This window comes from Carcharhinus amblyrhynchos, chromosome 7, assembly GCF_965287045.1.
Source record: "Carcharhinus amblyrhynchos chromosome 7, sCarAmb.v2.hapA, whole genome shotgun sequence".
Lineage (NCBI taxonomy): Eukaryota > Metazoa > Chordata > Chondrichthyes > Carcharhiniformes > Carcharhinidae > Carcharhinus > Carcharhinus amblyrhynchos.
In genome coordinates, this window is record NC_137330.1 from 125,333,681 (window position 1) to 125,353,800 (window position 20,120).

Genomic DNA, 20,120 nt, shown 5'->3' on the forward strand with positions numbered 1-20,120 from the left:
AACCCTGCTTTTTTGCATCATTCCAAAATCTGTCTGCATATCTGCTCCTCTATCTTCTGGGAGGCCTGTAATAAATCCCCAACATTGACACTGCACCCTTCCTACTCCTGAGCTGTACCCGTATTGCATCGCTACTTGAATCCTCCAAGATATCCTCCCTCAATACAACTATGATATTCTCTTTGACCAGTAATATATATAAGTGATTTGGAGGCAAATGTAATGATTAGTAAGCTTGCGGATGATACAAAAGTTGGTGAAACTGTGGATGGCAATGATGACCACCAGAGATACAGCAAGACATAGATGGTTAGAGACTTGGGCGGAGAGATGGCAGATGGAGTTTCATCTGGACAAATATGAGGTAATGAATTTTGGAAGGTCTAATAGAGATGGACAAAATACACTAAATGACAGAACTCTTAAGAGTATTGATAGGCAGAAGAATCTGGGTGTACAGGTAGACAGGTCACTGAAAGTGGCAAAGCAGATGAAGAAGGTAGTCAAGAAGGCATACGGCATGCTTGTCTTCATTGGCTGGGGCATTCAGTTTAAAAATTGGCTGCTCGTGTTGGAGCGTTATAAAACCTTAGTTAGGCCGCACTTAGAATATAGTGTTCAATTCTGGTCGCCACACTACCAGAAGGATGTGGAAGTTTTGGAGATGGTGCAGAAAGGATTTACCAAAATGCTTTTTTTTTGGAGGCCATTAACTATGAGGAGAAGTGGGAGAAACTTGGTTTGTTTTCACTGGAATGACAGACTTTGGGGGTGAGGTGGGGGGGGAGTGGTGGTGGAGGAGGTAGGGGGGGAGTAGGGCGACCTGATAGAAGTCTACATGATTATGAGAGGCATGGACAGAGTGGATGGTCAAAAGTTTTTTCCTAGGACGGAAGAGTCAGTTACTAGGGGGCACAGGTTTAAGCTGTGAGGGGCAAGTTTTAAAGATGTATGAGGCGAGTTTTTTACACAGAGAGTGATGGGTACCTGGAACTCGTTGTCGGGGGAGGTAGTGGAAGCAGATGCAATAGTGACTTTTAAGGGGTGCCTTGACAAATACATGAATAGGATGGGAATAGAGGGATATAGTCCTTGGAAGGGTAGGGGGTTTTAGTTCAGATGGGCAGCATGGTCAGTGCAGGCTTGGAAGACTGAAGGGCCTGTTCCTGTGCTGTAATTTTCTATGTACTTTGCCCACATGTAAATTTCCAGAGAACTGAAGAATAGCCAGAGTTGTTCCCTTGTTTGAGAAAGGAAGCAGGGATAATCTAGGATATTGTAGGCTGGTGAGCCTGACATCTGTGGCGGGGATGCTTTTGGAGAAGATACTGAAGGACAGGATATATGCACATTTGGAAGTATATGGATTAGTTTAGTGACAAACAGCATGGTTTTGTTTGGGGAAGGTCATGTCTCACCACCTTGATTGAGTTATTTGAAGCAGTGACAAAGATAATTGTTGAGGGGAGGTCTGTGGATGTATTTTATATGGACTTTGATAAGGCTTTTGACAAAGGTCCTACATGGCAAACTGATACAAAATCTAAAATCACATGGGATTTTGGATGCGCTGGCTAAATGGATACAGAACTGGCTTGGTCATAGAAAGAAGCCTCACAACACCAGGTTGAAGTCCAACAGGTTTATTTTGTAACAAAAGCCGTTAGGTTTCGGAGCGCTTGCTACCCCTGACGAAGGGGCAGCATACGCTCCAAAAGTTAGTGGCTTTTGCTACTAAGTAAACCTGTTTGACTTTAACCTGATGTTGTGAGACTTCTTACTGTGTTTACCCCAGTCCAACGCTGGCATCTCCACATCTTGGTCATAGAAGACAGAGAGTAGCGATGGAAGAGTGTTTTAGCTAGCGGTTCACAGGGATCTGTGCTGGGACCTCTATTGTTTGCAGTGTATAGGAATGATCTGGAGCAAAATGCAGGTGGTTTGATTCGCAAATTGGTGGATGACATGAAGATTGGTGCAGTTGCTGGTAGTGCCGGTAATTGTCAGAGTATACAACAGGATCTAAATATATTGGAGTCTTTGGCACAGAAATGGCAGATGGCATTTAATCCAGGCAAATGCAAGCTGATTCATTTTGAAGGATCAGATTTAGGTATGATTTATACTGTAAATGGCAGAATCCTTAGGAACATTAACATACAGAGAGATTCTGGCATGCAGGTCCACCGTTCCCTAAAAGTGGCAGCACAGGTGTCCAAGGTGATTAAGACATATGACATGCTTGCCTTAATCGGCTAGGACATTGAGTACAAGAGTTGGCAAATCATGTTGCAGCAATATAAAATCTTGGTTTGGCTGCATTTGGAGTATTGTGTGCCATTCTGGTCATCACACTATCAGAAGGGTGTGGAAGCTTTAGAGTGGGAGCAAAGAACATTCACTAGAATGTTTCCTGGTCTCGAGGGGGTTGGATATGAGGAGAGGTTGAATTTCACTGGAAAGATGGAGACTGAAGGGAGAGCTGATAGAAGCCGACAACATTATTTATGAGAGGCATGGACAAAGTGGATAGTCAGGCTTTTTAAGAACATAAGAACATAAGAACATAAGAAATAGGAGCAGGAGTAGGCCATCTAGCCCTTCGAGCCTGCCCCGCCATTCAATAAGATCATGGTTGATCTGTTGTGGCTCAGTTCCACTTTCCCGCCCTCTCCCCATAACCCTTAATCCCCTCTCTTATCAAGAACCCATCAACCCGCTTCTTAAAAATATTTAGCGAGGCAGCCTCCACCACTTCAACGGGCAGAGAATTCCAGAGATTCACCACCCTTTGAGTGAAGAAGTTCCTCCTCAACTCCGTTCTAAACCGCCTCCCCTTTATCTTGAGGCTGTGCCCCCTAGTCCTACTGTCTTTTTTGAGCGGGAAGAGTCTCTCCACTTCTATCCTATCCATCCCATTCATCATCTTATACGTCTCAATGAGATCTCCCCTCATTCTTCTAAACTCTAACGAGTACAAGCCTAGTTTATTCAGCCTCTCCTCATAGCTCAATCCCCTCAACTCCGGTATCAGCCTAGTAAACCTCCTCTGCACTCCCTCCAGGGCCAAAATATCCTTGCGCAGGTGCGGCGCCCAAAACTGCACACAGTTTTTCCCAGGATGGAAGTGTCAGTTACAAGGGGACACAAGTTCAAGGTGAGAGGAGGAAAGTTTAAGGGAGATTTGATTTGATTTGATTTATTACTGTCGCATATATGAGTATACAATAAAAAGTTTTGTTTCTTGCATGCTATACAGACAAACATGCCATACATAGAGAGGGAATGGAGGGAGTGCAAAATGTAGTTTTACATTCATAGCTAGAACGTAGTGAAAGATCAACTTAATGTGAGATCGATACATTCAAAAGTCTGATGGCAGCAGGGAAGAAGTTTTTCTTGAATTGGTTGAAGATATTGAGGGACAGGATATATGAACATATGGAACAAAATGGATTAGCTAGTGACAGGCAGCATTGTTTTGTGTGGGAAAAATCATATCTCACGAACTTGATTGAGTTTTTTGAAGAAGTGATAAAGATAATTGATGAGGGAAAGGCTTTGGGTGTAGTTTATATTGACCTTCATAAGGCATTTGACAGGTTGCACATGGCAGACTGGTACAAAAACTAAAATCACAAGGGATTCGGGGTGAACTGGCTAGCTGGATATAGAACTTTTTTTCATAGAAGACAATGAGTTGCAATGGAAGGGTATTTTTCAGAATGGAGATTTGTAGCTAGTGGTGTTCTGCTGGGATCAGTGCTGAGACCTCTGTTGCTGGTAGTATATATAAATGATCTGGTAGACAATGTGGATAATCTGATTAGCAAGTTTACAGATGACACAAAGATTGGTGGAGTTGCCGATAGTGACGGTGATTGTCAAAGGATGCAACAGGGTATAGATAGATTGGAGACGTGGCCACAGAAATGGAGTTTAATCCGGATAAATGCGAGGTGATGTATTTTGAAGGATCAAATTTTGGTGCAAATTAAACCGTAAATAGCAGAACTCTTAGAAACATTAACATCCAAAGGGACCTGGGCATGCAGGTCCACAATTCCCTAAAAGTGACAACACAGGTGGCCAAGATGATTGAGAAGGCATATGCATACTTGCCTTCATCGGCCAGGGCATTGAGTACAAGAGTTGGGAAATCAGGTTGCAGCTATATAAAACCTTTTTTTAGGACACATTTGGAGTATTACATGCAGTTCTGATCACCACATTACCAGAAGGAAGTGGAAGCTTTGGAAAGAGTGCAAAGAAGGTTCACCAGGATGTTGCCTGGTCTTGAGGGTGTTGACTATAAGGAGAGGGATGCTGGCCTTCATAGCGAGGGGGATTGAATATAAAAGTAGGGAGGTCTTGCTGCAGCTGTATAGGGCATTGGTGAGGCCGCAGCTGGAGTACTGTGTGCAGTTTTGGGCGCCGCACCTGCGCAAGGATATTTTGGCCCTGGAGGGAGTGCAGAGGAGGTTTACTAGGCTGATACCGGAGTTGAGGGGATTGAGCTATGAGGAGAGGCTGAATAAACTAGGCTTGTACTCATTAGAGTTTAGAAGAATGAGGGGAGATCTCATTGAGACGTATAAGATGATGAATGGGATGGATAGGATAGAGGTGGAGAGACTCTTCCCGCTCAAAAAAGACAGTAGGACTAGGGGGCACAGCCTCAAGATAAAGGGGAGGCGGTTTAGAACGGAGTTGAGGAGGAACTTCTTCACTCAAAGGGTGGTGAATCTCTGGAATTCTCTGCCCGTTGAAGTGGTGGAGGCTGCCTCGCTAAATATTTTTAAGAAGTGGGTTGATGGGTTCTTGATAAGAGAGGGGATTAAGGGTTATGGGGAGAGGGCGGGAAAGTGGAACTGAGCCACAACAGATCAGCCATGATCTTATTGAATGGCGGGGCAGGCTCGAAGGGCTAGATGGCCTACTCCTGCTCCTATTTCTTATGTTCTTATGTTATATGTTCTTATGTTCTTATGAGGTTGAATAAACTTGGATTGTTTTCACTGGAAAGACAGAAGGTGAGACTAATAGTGGTCTGCAAAATTTTGAGAGGCATAGAGAGGGTGGATAGTCAGAGGCTTTTTCTCAGGATGGAAGTGTCAATTACGTGGGGACACATGTTCAAGGTGAGAGACGGAAAGTTTATGGGAGATGTGTAGGGGAAGTTTTTCATGAAGTGTGGTGGGTGCCTGGAACGCACTGTCAGAGGATGTGGTGGAAGCAGGCACATTAGCAACAATTAAGTGACATCTGGATGGGTACATGAATAGGGAGGGATACAGAACAAGTAAAGGGAGAAGCTCTTTATTTAAGTTTATTTAGGGCACTAGGCTTAGAAGACCAAAGGGTTTGTTCCTGTGATGTACTTTTCTTTGTTCTTTAAGTAACATGGGCCAAGACTCTTTAAAGGTAAGGATGGGAGATGAAGCATTCAAGACTAAATGGGCTTGGCAATAACCACGGGGCTGTGGATTGCTGCATTATTGAGAATATTTAAGCCTGGATAGATTCTTGATATCCCAGGAAATCAAGGGATATGGGGAAGGGCAGGAAAGTGAAGTTGAGGCAGAAGATGAGCCCTGATTGTACCAAATGGCAGAGTATGTTCAACATGTCATTTGGCCTATTCTTGTTTCTATTTATTATGTTCTGATTTTGCTAAACCTGTTAAGGAAAATCAGAGTTTACGTGCTATCTTGATTTGTAATGCTGTATCATTAAGAATACATTTTACAAAGAATACAATCTGGCTAATGTTTTGAATAATGTACTATTTTTAGAAAGTGGACGAATTATTGCTGGAGTTCCAAGAGGATCCACAATTATGAGATTATTTTTGGGCTCTTTATCCAATGTGTGCCTTAATGGCCTGTGCTTGTTCTTTGTGCGGTACAAAAATGACACAGCGATCACAGGAAAAAATATTCAAGAGGTAGGATGTAATATTTATTTATCTGATAAACAATTGTGCTCTTTAAATTGCTTTATAAAGCAGAATAAGGACATAGCAGCAGACAGTAAAACAACCAAGTTAGAAAGAGTGCAGTTATATTAGGTTTCAAAGGAGTAAAGATTGTTTGAGCCTTTTGATTGCAGGTCAGTAACGGAGAAGCAAGTTCTGCTTCTTCACAAACTACCTTTATTTCTTTGATTCAACTCCACGTACAATTCTCCCCCAACACCTAATGCCACCTGTGATCACTTTATACATGCCAATGACTTCTGCTAAATGATTAACACCCAATTTAGAACTTAAGTGGAAGGTGACTATTAACCCATTCCTAAGAAAGCAAGGCTGTGTGGCCTCTACTTTAATGCCAGGAGTATTGCAGGTAAAATGGATGAATTAAGGCAATGCTTGACATGTGGAATTGTGATGCAGTAGCCACCACAGAGATGTAGTTGAGAGAAGGTCAGGGTTGGCAACTCAGCAACCTGGGATTTGAAATTTTCCGGTGAGATAGAGCAGGGGGATAAAGAGGAGGAAGCATTGCATTATTATTAAGGAATCAGTTATTGCAGTAAAGAAAAATGATATCTTGGAGGGGGCATTGAATGAAGCTTTGTGGTTGGAGCTTAGGAATAAATAAGAGGAGTCACATTACTATATGAATGTTAGACACCCCCAGATAGCCAGCAGGAAATTGGGAAGCAACTATGTGCATAATCTGCCGAGGTGTGTAAAAATAATAACAATATGGTAATTATAGTAGATGATTTCAACTTTTCCAACATAAACTTGGATGCATATAGTGCTAAGAGTTTGGATGGAATGGATTTCTTGAAATGTGTACAGGAGAACTTTTTAGGCCAATATGTAGAACATCCAACAAGGGAAGAAGCTGTGCTGGACCTAATTCTAGAGAATGAAATCAGGTTATTAAATTGGTGGGAGAGCATTTTTGAAAAGTTGCAAAGAAAAAGTTTTAGATGGGAGGAGAGCAGATTTTCGTAAAATAAGGCAGGATCTGGCTAGGTAGAATGGCAACAGTTACCAGTGAGGAAATCAGAAGTGCAGTGGGGGACATTTAGGAAGGAAATGGAGGGGGTACAATCACATGTTCCTTCAAGGGTAAAAGGAAGAAGTAATAAGCCCAGAAAACCAAGGATGATCAGAGATATTCGGATTACGATGAGAAAGAAAAGAAGTTTAACAGGTATAAGGGGAACAAATCAGCAGATGCATTAGTGAAGCACAGAAAGTACATGGTGGAGCTTAAGACAGCAATTAGAAAAGCAACAAGGGTATATGAAAAAGCTCTAGTTGGTGAAAATAGGGAAATTCTCAAGATATTCTGTAAGTATATCAATGGGAAGAGATTTAACCAGAGAAAGAGTAGGGTCCATTAGTGACCAAGCAGGCAATCTGCGGGTGGAGCCAGAGTATATTTTTAGAGTGTTGAACAAATTCTTCACATCTGTCTTCACCCAAGAGAATGAGGATGAAAGCATGGGATTCAGGGAGAAAGACCGAGGTTCTTGAACAAATTAACACAGGGAAAGACAAAGTATTGGAAATGTTGGCAGGCTTAAAGGTGGTCAAATCTCCAGATCCCCATGAATTGTGTCCCAAGACGCTGTGGGAAGCAAGCGCTCTGACCTAAATTTTCAATTCCTCTCTAGCCACGGGAAAGGTGCCAGAGGACTAGAGAACAGCTAATATGATTCTGCTATTTAAGAAACGTTGCAGAGATAATCAAGTCAAAGAGTTATACAGCACAGAAACAGATACCAGGGAACTACAGCCCAGTGAGTGTCATGCCAGTGGTAGGGAAGCTATTGGAGAAAATTCTGAAGGAGAGAATCTATCTCCACTTGGAAAGGCAAGGCTTGATCAGGAATAGTCAGCATGGCTTCATTAGAGGGAATTCATGCCTAATAAATTCGATTGAATTTTTTGAGGAGGTGATCAGGTGGGTAGAAAAGGGTAGTGCAGTTGATACAGTTTATATGGATTTCAGCAAAATCTTTGACAAGGTCCCACATGGGGGTACTTATAAAGAAGGCAAAAGCACCTGGGATACAGGTTCATTTGATGAAGTGAATTCAAAATTGGCTCAATTGTAGGAGACAGAGGGTGATGATAGAAGGTTGCTTTAGTGACTAGAAAGAAGCCTATTATTCATCATTTGTATAATTGACGGGAATGACTAGTGAAGGGTAGGATTAGCATGTGGATGACATAAAGATTGGCTGGATGATTAACAGTGAAGTTGAGTCTCTTGGGTTACAAGAAGATATAGACTGGATGGTCAAATGGGCAGATAAGTGGCAAATGGAATTTAACCCTGAAAATGTGAGTTAATACACTTTGGAATGAGTAATTTGACAAGGAAGTCATCAATAAGTGGCATGACACTAGGAAGTTCTGTGGAACAAATACCTTGGTGCGTTTGTTCCCAGATCTCTGAAGGCAAAAGGGCATGTTAGTAAGATGGTGAAAAAGTAGTGAAAAATATGAGCCATTTGCCTTTATCAATTGATGTGGAGTTGGACTGTGGTGGGCACAGTAAGAAGTCTCACAATACCAGGTTAAAATCCAACAGGCTTATTTGGAATTACAAGCTTTTGGAGAGGTCCTTGAAAGAGCAGCATTCCGAAAGCTTGTGATTCCAAATAAACCTGCTGGACTTTAACTGCTGTTGTGAGATTTCTTACTGTATCAATTGAAGTATAGATTGCAAAAGCAGAGAAGTCATGCTGATGTTGTATAGAACTTTGCAGAGGCCACAACTAGAGTACAGTGTGCAGTTCTGGTTGCCCCATAGGAAGGAAATGGTTGCACTGAAGTGGGTGCAGAGGAGTTTCATCAGAATGCTGCCTGGGTTGGATCATTCAAGTTATGAAGATAGATTGGATAAGCTTGGGTTCTTTTTGTTGGAGCAGAGAAGACTGAAGGGGATCCTGATCGAGGTATACAAGATTGTGAAGGATATGGATAGAATGAATATAGAGAAATTGTTCCCCTTAGTTGAAGGGTCAGTCATGAAGGGACATATGTTCAAGGTGAGGGGTAATGAAATTTAGGGGGAATATGAGGAAAAATGTGGATACCCAGAAGATGATGATGGTGTGGAATGCGCTGCGTGGGAGGGTGGTTGAGGCAAATTGCCTGTTATGGTTCAAGTCAGAAATTCTGAAGTATTTTAGAAACCCATCTGAATCATAAGTTTTGCATCTTGAATTTGGCTAGGACAGCATGAGATGTTCCACTTCAGGTACGATTCAAAAGACCCACTAGGGAGCTTTTATCAACCAAAGTTCATTTAAGAATATGTATAGTAAGAAAATTAGCAAGAACTTTTATCAATTACAAACAAGAAACAATACAACGACTATAATGTATAGCCCTTAACGAATATGTTTAATATGTTCCAATCAAACCAATCCTGCAGACAAAAGACCCTTTTCACAGGTTGAGCGCAACATAGACTAATGCCCATGTGAGACTGGACTTGGGACTTTTGGATGAAGTCTGCAGGCTTCTGATTCATTCCAAACAGTTTGAAGACATGGCAGCTTCCCAAAATATCAGAGAGAGACTCTGGACCAGCCCTAAAAACAACAGATTTTTACCGTTTAGGAAGACAAGAAAATTTCCAAAGGAAAAGAAAACAGGGATGGAGGGAAAACACTTCTTTTAGCTTGCTATCCCTTTTAAAACTAAAAACTCAAACCTGCATCTTCAACTGAAAATGAACCCCTATCACCTGACCTGCCTGATCTTTCTCCTCCCAGCAATGGCATCACCTAAGGCCATGAGCATGAATTAAAAATAAACTCTTAGAGGCGCACTAACATCACAACCTTAAGAAAAAAAATGAACCATCAACTTTCAAAGATGGTTTCATTTTTCAAACTATTACAGCTTCACGGTACTAGTGCTCTACAACAAGTATACAATTTTGCAAAATAAAAACATGCAAACACAACAGTTATATAATCCTTTTCAGTCCTTGTCTCCCATCATTGAACACTCCTTGTCCCTGCTTGTCACCTTCGTAACCAAGTATTGACAATCACATTTTCTCTTCCTGCCATGTATAATTTTTAAATTTAAATGACTGCAATAATAGACTCCATCAAAATAATCTGGCACATACAGTCTTAAATTTCTCCACAAACGTCAACAGATTATGATCAGTATACACAATTTTCTCAATGAATAAATTTGATTTGATTTGATTTATTATTGTCACATGTATTAACATAGAGTGAAAAGTATTGTTTTTTTGCTCACTGCAGACAAAGCATACAGTTCATAGAGGAGGAAATGAGAGAGTGCAGAATGTAGTGTTACAGTCATAGCTAGGGTGTAGAAAAAGATCAATTTAATGCAAGGTAAGTCTGACAGCAGCAGAGAAGAGCTCTTTCTTGAGTCACTTGGGACATGATCTCAGACTCCGTACCTTTTTCCCAATGGAAGAAGGTGGAAGAGAGAATGTCTGGGGTGCATGGGGTCCTTAATAATGCTGGCTGCTTTGCTGAGGCAGCAGAAAGTATAGACAGAGTCAATGGATTGGAAGCTGGTTTGTGTGGTGGACTGGGCTACATTCACAACCTTTAATTGTTCCTTGCAGTCTTGGCAGAGCAGGAGCCACACCAAGCTGTGATATAACCAGAAAGAATGCTTTCTAGTGCACCTGTAAAAGTTGGTGAGAGTCGTAGCTGACATGCCAAATTTCCTCAGTCTCCTGAGAAAGTAGAAGTGTTGGTGGGCTTTCTTAACTATAGTGAGGAATGGGGGAACCAAGACAGGTTGGTGATCTGGACACCTAAAAACTTGAAGATCTTGACACTTTCTACTTCGTCCCCCTTGATGTCGACAAGGGCATGTTCTCCTTTACTCTTCCTGAAGTCGATGATGATCTCCTTCATTTTGCTGACATTGAGGAAGAGATTATTTTCGTAGCACCAGTTCACCAGGTTCTCTATCTCATTCCTGCACTCCATCTCATCATTGTTTGAGATCTGACCCACTATGGTGGTGTTGTGAGCAAACTTGAAAATCAAATTGGAGGGGAATTTGGTCACACAGCCATAGGTGTATAACGAGTATAGTAGGGGGCTGAGAACACAGAATTATGGGCACTGGTGTTGAGGATGATGGTGAAGGAGGTGTTGTTGCCTATCCTTACTGACTGTGGTCCGTGGGTTGGGAAGTTCAGGATCCAGTATAGGGCATTGGTGAGGCCGCAGCTGGAGTACTATGTGCAGTTTTGGGCGCCGCACCTGCGCAAGGATATTTTGGCCCTGGAGGGAGTGCAGAGGAGGTTTACTCGGCTGATACCGGAGTTGAGGGGATTGAGCTATGAGGAGAGGCTGAATAAACTAGGCTTGTACTCGTTAGAGTTTAGAAGAATGAGGGGAGATCTCATTGAGACGTATAAGATGATGAATGGGATGGATAGGATAGAGGTGGAGAGACTCTTCCCGCTCAAAAAAGACAGTAGGACTAGGGGGCACAGCCTCAAGATAAAGGGGAGGTGGTTTAGAACGGAGTTGAGGAGGAACTTCTTCACTCAAAGGGTGGTGAATCTCTGGAATTCTCTGCCCGTTGAAGTGGTGGAGGCTGCCTCGCTAAATATTTTTAAGAAGCGGGTTGATGGGTTCTTGATAAGAGAGGGGATTAAGGGTTATGGGGAGAGGGTGGGAAAGTGGAACTGAGCCATGACAGATCAGCCATGATCTTATTGAATGGCAGGGCAGGCTCGAAGGGCTAGATGGCCTACTCCTGCTCCTATTTCTTATGTTCTTATGTTCAGTCACAGAGGGAGGTGCCAAGGTCCAGACCATGGAGTTTGGAGATGTGTTTCATGGGATAATGGTGTTGAAGATTGAGCTGTAATCAATAAATAGGAGTCTGACATAGGTTATCTAGGTGTTCCAGAATTGAGTGCAGAGCCAGGGAGATGGTGTCTGCTATGGACCTGTTGCGATGATACGCAAACTGTAGTGGATCCATGTAGTCAGGGAGGCTGGAATTGATTTGTGCCTTTCGAAGCACTTCATAATGATGGATAAATGTTAAAATGTTGCAAAGCCAGCACCAAACTCAAGGTCTCTTTTTCAAACGTTGAATATTTCTTCTGGTGTTCATTCAATTTTTTGGGAAAATACTCTATTCCTTCATCATCTAGTCTATTCCTTCATCATCTTCTTGTAAGAGCACAGCATCTACACCCACATCACTTGCATTGATAGTCACTTTGAATGGTTTTGTGCAATTTGGTCGGGCTAACACAGGAGCCGTGGCTAATATAGACTTCAGGCTGTCAAATGCTGATTGATACTCCACTATCTACTGAAATTTGCTATGCATCTTCAACAAGTCAGCCAGTAGAGGAACCACGCTGCTAAAATTCAGCACAAATTTGCAGTAAAAATCAGTCAGGGCCAGAAATTTCATTATTTCTTTTCTTGTTGACAGTATTTGGACCTCCCCAATAACTTTTCTTCTCATATCCTGCGGGGTCACCCATTCATATTCAATTGAATGGCCAAATAACATGAGTTGGGCTTTTCCAAACTCATTCTTAACCAGGTTTACCATGCAAGCCGCTTCCTGAAGTCGATCCAATCATTCTGCTGGATGCTTCAAATGTTATTTCGATGTCTGACTAAAAATCACCAGGTCGTCGAGGTCCACTGACAATTGGTAATCCTGAAATGTGGCTGGGGCATGGTTCATGCCAAACAATACAACTTTAAACTGGTATACTGATGTGACGAAACCTGAAATCTCCTTTGCCATTTCAGATAAAGGCATCTGCTAGTAACCTTTGAGTAAATCCAGTCTGGAGTTAAAAGTGGATTGTCCCACTTCTCAATGCAGTCCCCCAGCCGTGGAATATGATAAGAGTCTGATTTCATAACTGCATTAACTTTCTGTAGCCCACACACAATCGTTGGGTACTGTCTGGTTTTGGTACCATCGCTATGGGTGAGCCCCACTCTCTGCAGCTCACTTCAATTATGTCATTTTAAAGTATACTTTAGATTTCCTTTTGAACCTGTGTCAATTTTAGAGGGTTAAGTCTATAACGATGTTGTTTAATTGGAACAGCATTTCCCACAGCTCCAAATTCCCGATACCCTTAGTCTGGCTGAAATCTCACTCTGGCTGCACTCTCTCTGCCATTAGCATGCGCAGGCTCACTGGTCAGTCGGTGTAAGCTCGATGAGCCGAATGACCTCCTGCACAGTAGGGATTCTATGGTTCTCTCATGAGTTTTCTGCCAAGTTTTAGCATTCCTATGCTCTGACCACTGCACACTTCCCTGAACCAATGGATCCAATGGTATATAGTAACATCTGGGATTACTGAGTAATGACCATGTTGATAATGTGAGAAAACTGAATCTACACAAGTTCATCCTTGAGCTCTGATGGGCTGAAATTTCACATCTTTAAATGCCTGCAATCATTAAAGCAGCCAGCAGCAAGATAGAATCCAGGATGCTTCCAAACTGTGTAAATAAACATATATTTACAAGTGAAAATTGTGTGCAACTGTGCCAACTGTGTGCCATGAAAACATCTCAATTTTTTTATGTACGACTGCATTGATTCCACACCTGAGGTGGAAGAATCCTACTAATTGCTATGCCCTGTTCATTTTCATGACATCTGATGGCTAGAGACCTACAGAACCCCAGGCTGCTATGGATCTTCTATTTAGTATGTGCACTTTCTCAACCTGATCTGCTGGAGATCGCAGGGCTGCTGGCAGAAGGAAGGAAGGTGGAGCATGTCTTGGAATAAATCTCCTAGCATGTCTGGATGGTTCTCCTCTTCCCTGTGGCTGCCTAATGCTACCATCCTGACTCCTTGATGGTAAAAGGCACCTGGAGGATAGTCAATGTGTCCTATCCCTCTCTTGCCTAGCCACTGTTGCACTAAATTCATGCCGAGAGCAATAAAATGCATACACATCTCCAGAATGATTGTGTTCTTCTGCACCTGGGTTTCCAAGGCTATTTCGGGTTATTTGCCTGCATAGTAGTGGTTTCTGAACTGCAATTGAGTACTGAAGTTGGAGTTTGGTGACTAAGGGAGTTTTCATCAGAAAATAGAGCAGCAACCTTGGTAAGTAGGACCAGTGAGTATTTCTACTATCCTTAATATACCATAAACTAGAGAAAGTCAAAGTAAACAAAACAATTTAAGGATAAGTCATGGCAGGGAAGCTCCTCCTGTGCAATGAGGGAAATCAGGGACACTTATAGTGTCCAGGGCGAACACATACACAGGAAGTATCACCAGCTGCATCAGGCAAAGAATGCACAGACATTACAGAAATGGGTGATGGCCAGCCAGAGTAAAAATACTTGTCAGGCAGTTCCTTGAGTCTATTTCTCCTTCTAATAGGTTTTCAATTTTGGATACTTTTGGGGAAGTTAGTTTCTCAGGTGAATGCAGTAAGAGCCAGATCCGTGACACCACAAGTGGCTCAGCTGCACAGGTTGGGAGGTGGGTGGTAGGGGGGAGAAATTTAGAAGAATAAGTGGGGTTCTAATTGAAATGTATAACATTTTGACAGGGCTGCATGCCTGGATGTAGCAATGCTGTTTCACCTGACTGTACAGGGACGGGGTGGAGTAGAACAAGGGATCACTTTCTCAGAATATAGGCTAGGCATTTATGACTGAGATGAGGAGAAACATCTTCACTCAAACAGTGGTGTACCTGTCAAATTTTCTAACATACAAGACTGTGAAGGCTAAACTTGAATATATATTTAAGAAGGAAATAGATAGATTTCTAGATTCTAAAAACGTCAAGGATATGGGGATAGTGCATTGAGATAGAAGATCATCCATGATCATATTGAAAGGCGGAGCATGTTCAAACGGCTGAATACCCTACTCCTGGTCCTATTTTTTATGTTTCCATGTCTAAGATGGCCACCACCATTGACATGCTTGCAGCCAAGCACTCACATGGAGCCATGATAACACATGGATAGACTTCTCCAGGCTTCAGTCCAATCTATGCATGACCTTAGACATTCTTTCCTGAGATTTCCCTGATTATCTCCACATAATAAAAAGTCAGGTGAATGGCTCCATTCACCTGATGAAGGGACTAACCCCGAAAGCTAGTGAGTGTACTATCAAATAAATCGGATGGACTTAAACCTGGTGTTGTCGGTCTTTTTACTGTGTTTACCCCAGTCCAACGCCGGCATATCCACATCATATCTCCATATATGCAACAGGTCTCATGGCTGAGTTGAAAAGCTCACCATCTGCCTGGGGATGAGCAGGGCCCTGGTCTGAGCAGTCTTCTCATGTCAGAGATCTTGGATGTCACTTCCTCTGTTGACTATGGACCTGTGTTGATGTGTTCACCAGATTGTGACCCTGATCCCACTCAAAAGGGACGAGGATTTGAATGTACAGAATTGCCACCTTCATTCTTGGCCTGCTCCATTTGATTATGGACATGTTTGTCCTGCAGAAATACTGGAAGGTTGAATGTGATCCCTAATAAGCAGGATGTTATGCAACTAATTAGCATTTATTAGAATGCAGCGGTTGCCAGACCTTCAGTACACATGTCCCATTAGCTGCTAAGTCCTGCAACCTAACTCCTGTCAGACATCCTTGTATATTCTTAAGAACATACAAAGATAGCATTTTGGAACAGGAATAGATCACCCAAGCCCCCTGCTCCACTAATCAATAAGATCATGGCTGATCTGATTGTAACCTCAACCCCACCTTCCTGTCTACCGCCTACAACTTTTCACCCTCATATTAATCAAAAGCCTATCTAGCTTTGCCATACCTAAGTATTCAAGACTTTGTTTTCACTGCCATAGGAATTTCTTCTTGCAGAAAGTAATGAATCTCTGGAATTCTCCACTCCAGAGGGTGGTGGGTGCTGGATTATTAAAAGTGTTCAAAGTTGTAGTGGATAAATATTTCATAGATCGAGGTATTGATAATTTTGGGAAAATAGTGTAGAAAAGGAGTTGAGGTCGGCATAAATTACCATGGTCGTATTGAACGGCCGGGGAGGCTTCAAGAGCCTGATGACCTATTACTGCTTCTATTTTTTGTGCTCTTGTGTCATCAAGTGCCTTCTGGAGATCTAAGTACAGTACATCCACAGGCTCTTCTTTATCCACAGCACATTTGATTTCTTCAAATAGCTCCAATAAGTTAAACATGATTTCCCTTTCATAAAACTATGTAGATTCAAACTGATTTTCTTGGATTGTCCAAGTGCTCTGCTAATACATCTTGAATAATGACTTCTGACATTTCTTTCTCATAGATGTTAAGGTAACTTGTCTGCAGTTTCCTGCTTTTCTGTCTCCCTCCATTTTTGATTTAAAGAGCTACATTTGCTATCTTCCACTCTGATGGAACCCTCCCAATCTAAGGAATTTTGAATGCATGAACTATCTACCCTATGAGCCATTTTTTTTCAAGACCTGATGGTGAACTCTATCCAATCTGAGGATTTGTCAGCCAACAGATCCAACAATTTGCTCAATGCTACTTCTCTGGTGATTTCATTCTCTAGAGTTCCTCCCTCCCTTCTATTTTCTGAATAAACCTATTTCTGGGATGTTACTTGTATCCTCTGTAGTGAAGATCAAAGCAAAATACCAATTTAATTAATCTGCCATAGCCCTACTTTGCATTATCAATTCCCCAGATGCATTTTGTCTTAGAACATAGAACACTACAGCACAAACAGGCCCTTCGGCCCACAAGTTGCGCCGATCACATCCATACCTACCAGGCCTGTCTATAACCCCCAATCCCATTAAATCCCATGTTCTCATCCAGAAGTCTCTTAAAAGACCGCAACGAGTTTGCCTCCACCACCACCGACGGCAGCCAATTCCACTCACTCACCACCCTCTGAGTGAAAAACTTACCCCTCACATCTCCTCTGTACCTATTCCCCAGCACCTTAAACCTGTGTCTTCTCATAGCGACCATTTCAGCCCTGGGAAATAGCCTCTGAGAACCCACCCTATCTATACCTCTCAACATCTTATAAACCCCTATCAGGCCGCCTCTGATCCTTCTTCTCTCCAGGGAACAAAGACCTAGCTTCCTCAACCTATCCTCATAAGGCATGCCACCCAATCCAGGCAACATTGTTGTAAATCTCCGCTGCACCCTTTCTTTGGCTTCCACATTTTTCTTGTAGTGAGGCGACCAGAACTGCGCACAGTACTCCAAGTGGGTCTGACTAGGGTCTTATAAAGTTGCAGCATTATCTCCTGACTCCTAAACTCAATCCCTTGATTAATGAAGGCTAGTACACCATACATATTCTTGACCACATCATCCACCTGCGAGGCCGATTTACGAGTCTTATGGACCCAGACCCCGAGGTCCTTCTGATCCTCTACACTGCTAAGAGTCCTACCCTTGATATTATACTCCTTCATCCCATTGGACCTGCCAAAATGGACCACTACACATTTATCTGTGTTGAAGTCCATCTGCCACTTTTCTGCCCAGTCTTGCATCCTATCTATGTCTCGCTGCAACTTCTGACATCCCTCCAGACTATCCACAACACCACCAACCTTCGTGTCATTGGCAAAATTACCAACCCATCCCTCCACTTCCTCATCCAGGTCATTTATGAAAATGACAAACAGCAAGGGTCCTAGAACAGATCCCTGGGGCACTCCACTGGTGACTGACCTCCATGCAGAAAAAGACCCATCCACAACCACTCTCTGCCTTCTGCAGGCAAGCCAGTTCTGGATCCACAAGGCAACAGCCCCTTGGATGCCATGCCCTCTTACTTTTTCAAGAAGTCTTGCATGGGGGACCTTATCAAACACCTTGCTGAGTCCATATAAACCATACCCACTGCTCTTCCTTCGTCAATGTGTTTAGTCACATTTTCAAAGAACTCAACTAGGCTTGTAAGGCATGACCTGCCCTTGACAAAGCCGTGCTGACTACTTTTGATCATACTAAACTTCTCTAAATGTTCATAAATCCTGTCCTTCAGTATCCTCTCCAAGAACATACCAACCACTGAGGTCAGACCACTGGTCGGTAATTTCCTGGGCTATCTCAATTTCCTTTCTTGAAAATAGGAACCACATCTTCAATCCTCCAATCCTCTGGAACCTCTCCCGTCTCCATCAACGATGCAAAGATCATCACCAGAGGCTCTGCAATCTCTTCCCTCACCTCCCAGAGTAACCTGAGGTACATCCCATCCGGTTCCGGTGACTTATCTATCTTGATGCAATTTAATTGATGCAAGTTCCAACACATCCTCTTTCTTAACTTGTAGCTAAACTCACTTTTTGTTACCTTTCTCTTACAGAACCAGAGCACTGAAACAGGCCTTTTGGCTCTTCTTGGCTGTGCTGAGCCATTTTTCTGCCTAGTCCCACTGACCTGCACCTGGACCATATTCCTCCACACCCCTCTCATCCATGTACCTATCCAAGTTTTTCTTAAATGTCAAAAGTGAGCCGGCATTTACCATTACATCTGGCAGTTCATTCCACACACCGACCACTCTCTGTGTGAAGAAGACCCCCTAATATTCCCTTTAAACTTTTCCCCCTTCACCCTTAACCCATGTCCTCTAGTTTTTTTCTCCCCTAGCCTCAGTGGAAAATGCCTGCTTGCATTCACTCTATCTATACCCGTCATAATTTTATACACTGCTATCAAATCCCTCATTCTTCTACGCTCCAGGGAATAAAGCCCTAACCTATTCAACCTTTCTCTGTAACTCAGTTTCTCAAGTCCTGGCAACATCCTTGTAAACCTTCCCTGCACTCTTTCAATCTTATTAATATCCTTCCGGTAATCAGGTGACCAAAACTGCATACAATAATCTAAATTTGGCCTCACCAACGTCTTATACAACCTCACCATAACACTCCGATTCTTATACTCAATACTTTTGTTAGTGTGAGTGGGCGAAACGACCACTACGGACTCAGTGTGAAGTTCAATAACGGCAGAGCTTTATTTTCTTTTACGTCGACGGAGAAGCGCAGTCAAGACATACAATCGGACTGTCCCGAAAGCGCTCTAACAATCCCTCGCAGCGGGCTATAGTTATACCTGAACTTCGGTGTAGTATGCGATTCAAATGCTAATACTTTGTTTACAGTATTCGACCTTAGCCATCCTGTCTCAATGTTTTCAATGTTATTAAGGATAGCATCAGGGTGGTAGCAAGGGATGATATAGGAACCAAAGAGCAGAAAGTGGAATCGTTGTGGGTGGAGATTAGGAACAGCAAAGGGAGGAAGACGCTGGTGGATGTCGTCTATAGGCCCCCGAATAATGATCTGGAGGTGGGGCGGGCTGTTAACGCGCAAATAAGTGCAGCGTGCAGGAATGGAACGGCGATAATTATGGGGGATTTCAATCTACATATTGATTGGTCGACCCATGTTGGACGTGGTGGGCTCGAGGAGGAGTTCTTGGAATGCTGCCGGGATAGTTTCCTTGAACAGTGTGTGTTGGAGCCGACGAGGGAGCGAGCTATCTTGGATCTGGTGTTATGTAATGAGGCGGGTAGAATTAGGGACCTTGTGGTAAAGGATCCTCTTGGGGAGAGTGATCATTGTATGGTGGAGTTTCTGGTGCAGATGGAGGAGGAGAAAGTGGGTTCCTGGACACGCGTCCTTTGTTTGAACAGAGGGGAGTACGGTAGGATGAGAGAAGAATTGGCGAATGTTGACTGGGGGAGCGCGTTGGAAGGTAGGTCTGCTGAGGAGCAGTGGAGGATCTTGAAGGAGATCTTTCTTGGTGCTCAGCAGAAATTTATTCCGATGGTTAAAAAGGACTGTAGGAGGAGAGGTAATAAGCCGTGGATAACGAAGGAGGTGAAGGAAAGTGTTAAATTAAAAGCGGAGGCATTTAGAGTAGCTAAGAGTAGTGGGCGAGAAGAAGATTGGGAGAGGTTTAAAAGTCAACAAAGATTGACAAAGAAGTTGATAAAGAAGGGTAGGAGAAACTATGAAGCTGGGCTAGCGCTTAATATAAAAACGGATAACAAGAGTTTTTATAAATATATAAAAAGGAAGAGGCTGGCTAGGGTGAATGTTGGACCCTTAGAGGATGAGAGGGGGGACTTAGTGGTAG

General features: G+C 42.8%; 1 protein-coding gene across 1 annotated transcript in view; it reads left to right on the plus strand.

The window, feature by feature from the left end:
* The window catches only part of LOC145345623 (dynein axonemal heavy chain 8-like), a 1,557,438-nt gene that overhangs the window by 47,126 nt on the left and 1,490,192 nt on the right, over positions 1–20,120 (plus strand). Inside the window, exon 8 of the mRNA XM_080193457.1 lies at positions 5,796–5,947. Within this exon, the coding sequence (XP_080049583.1) occupies positions 5,796–5,947 (152 nt within the window). The remainder of the gene's footprint in view (positions 1–5,795; positions 5,948–20,120) is intronic.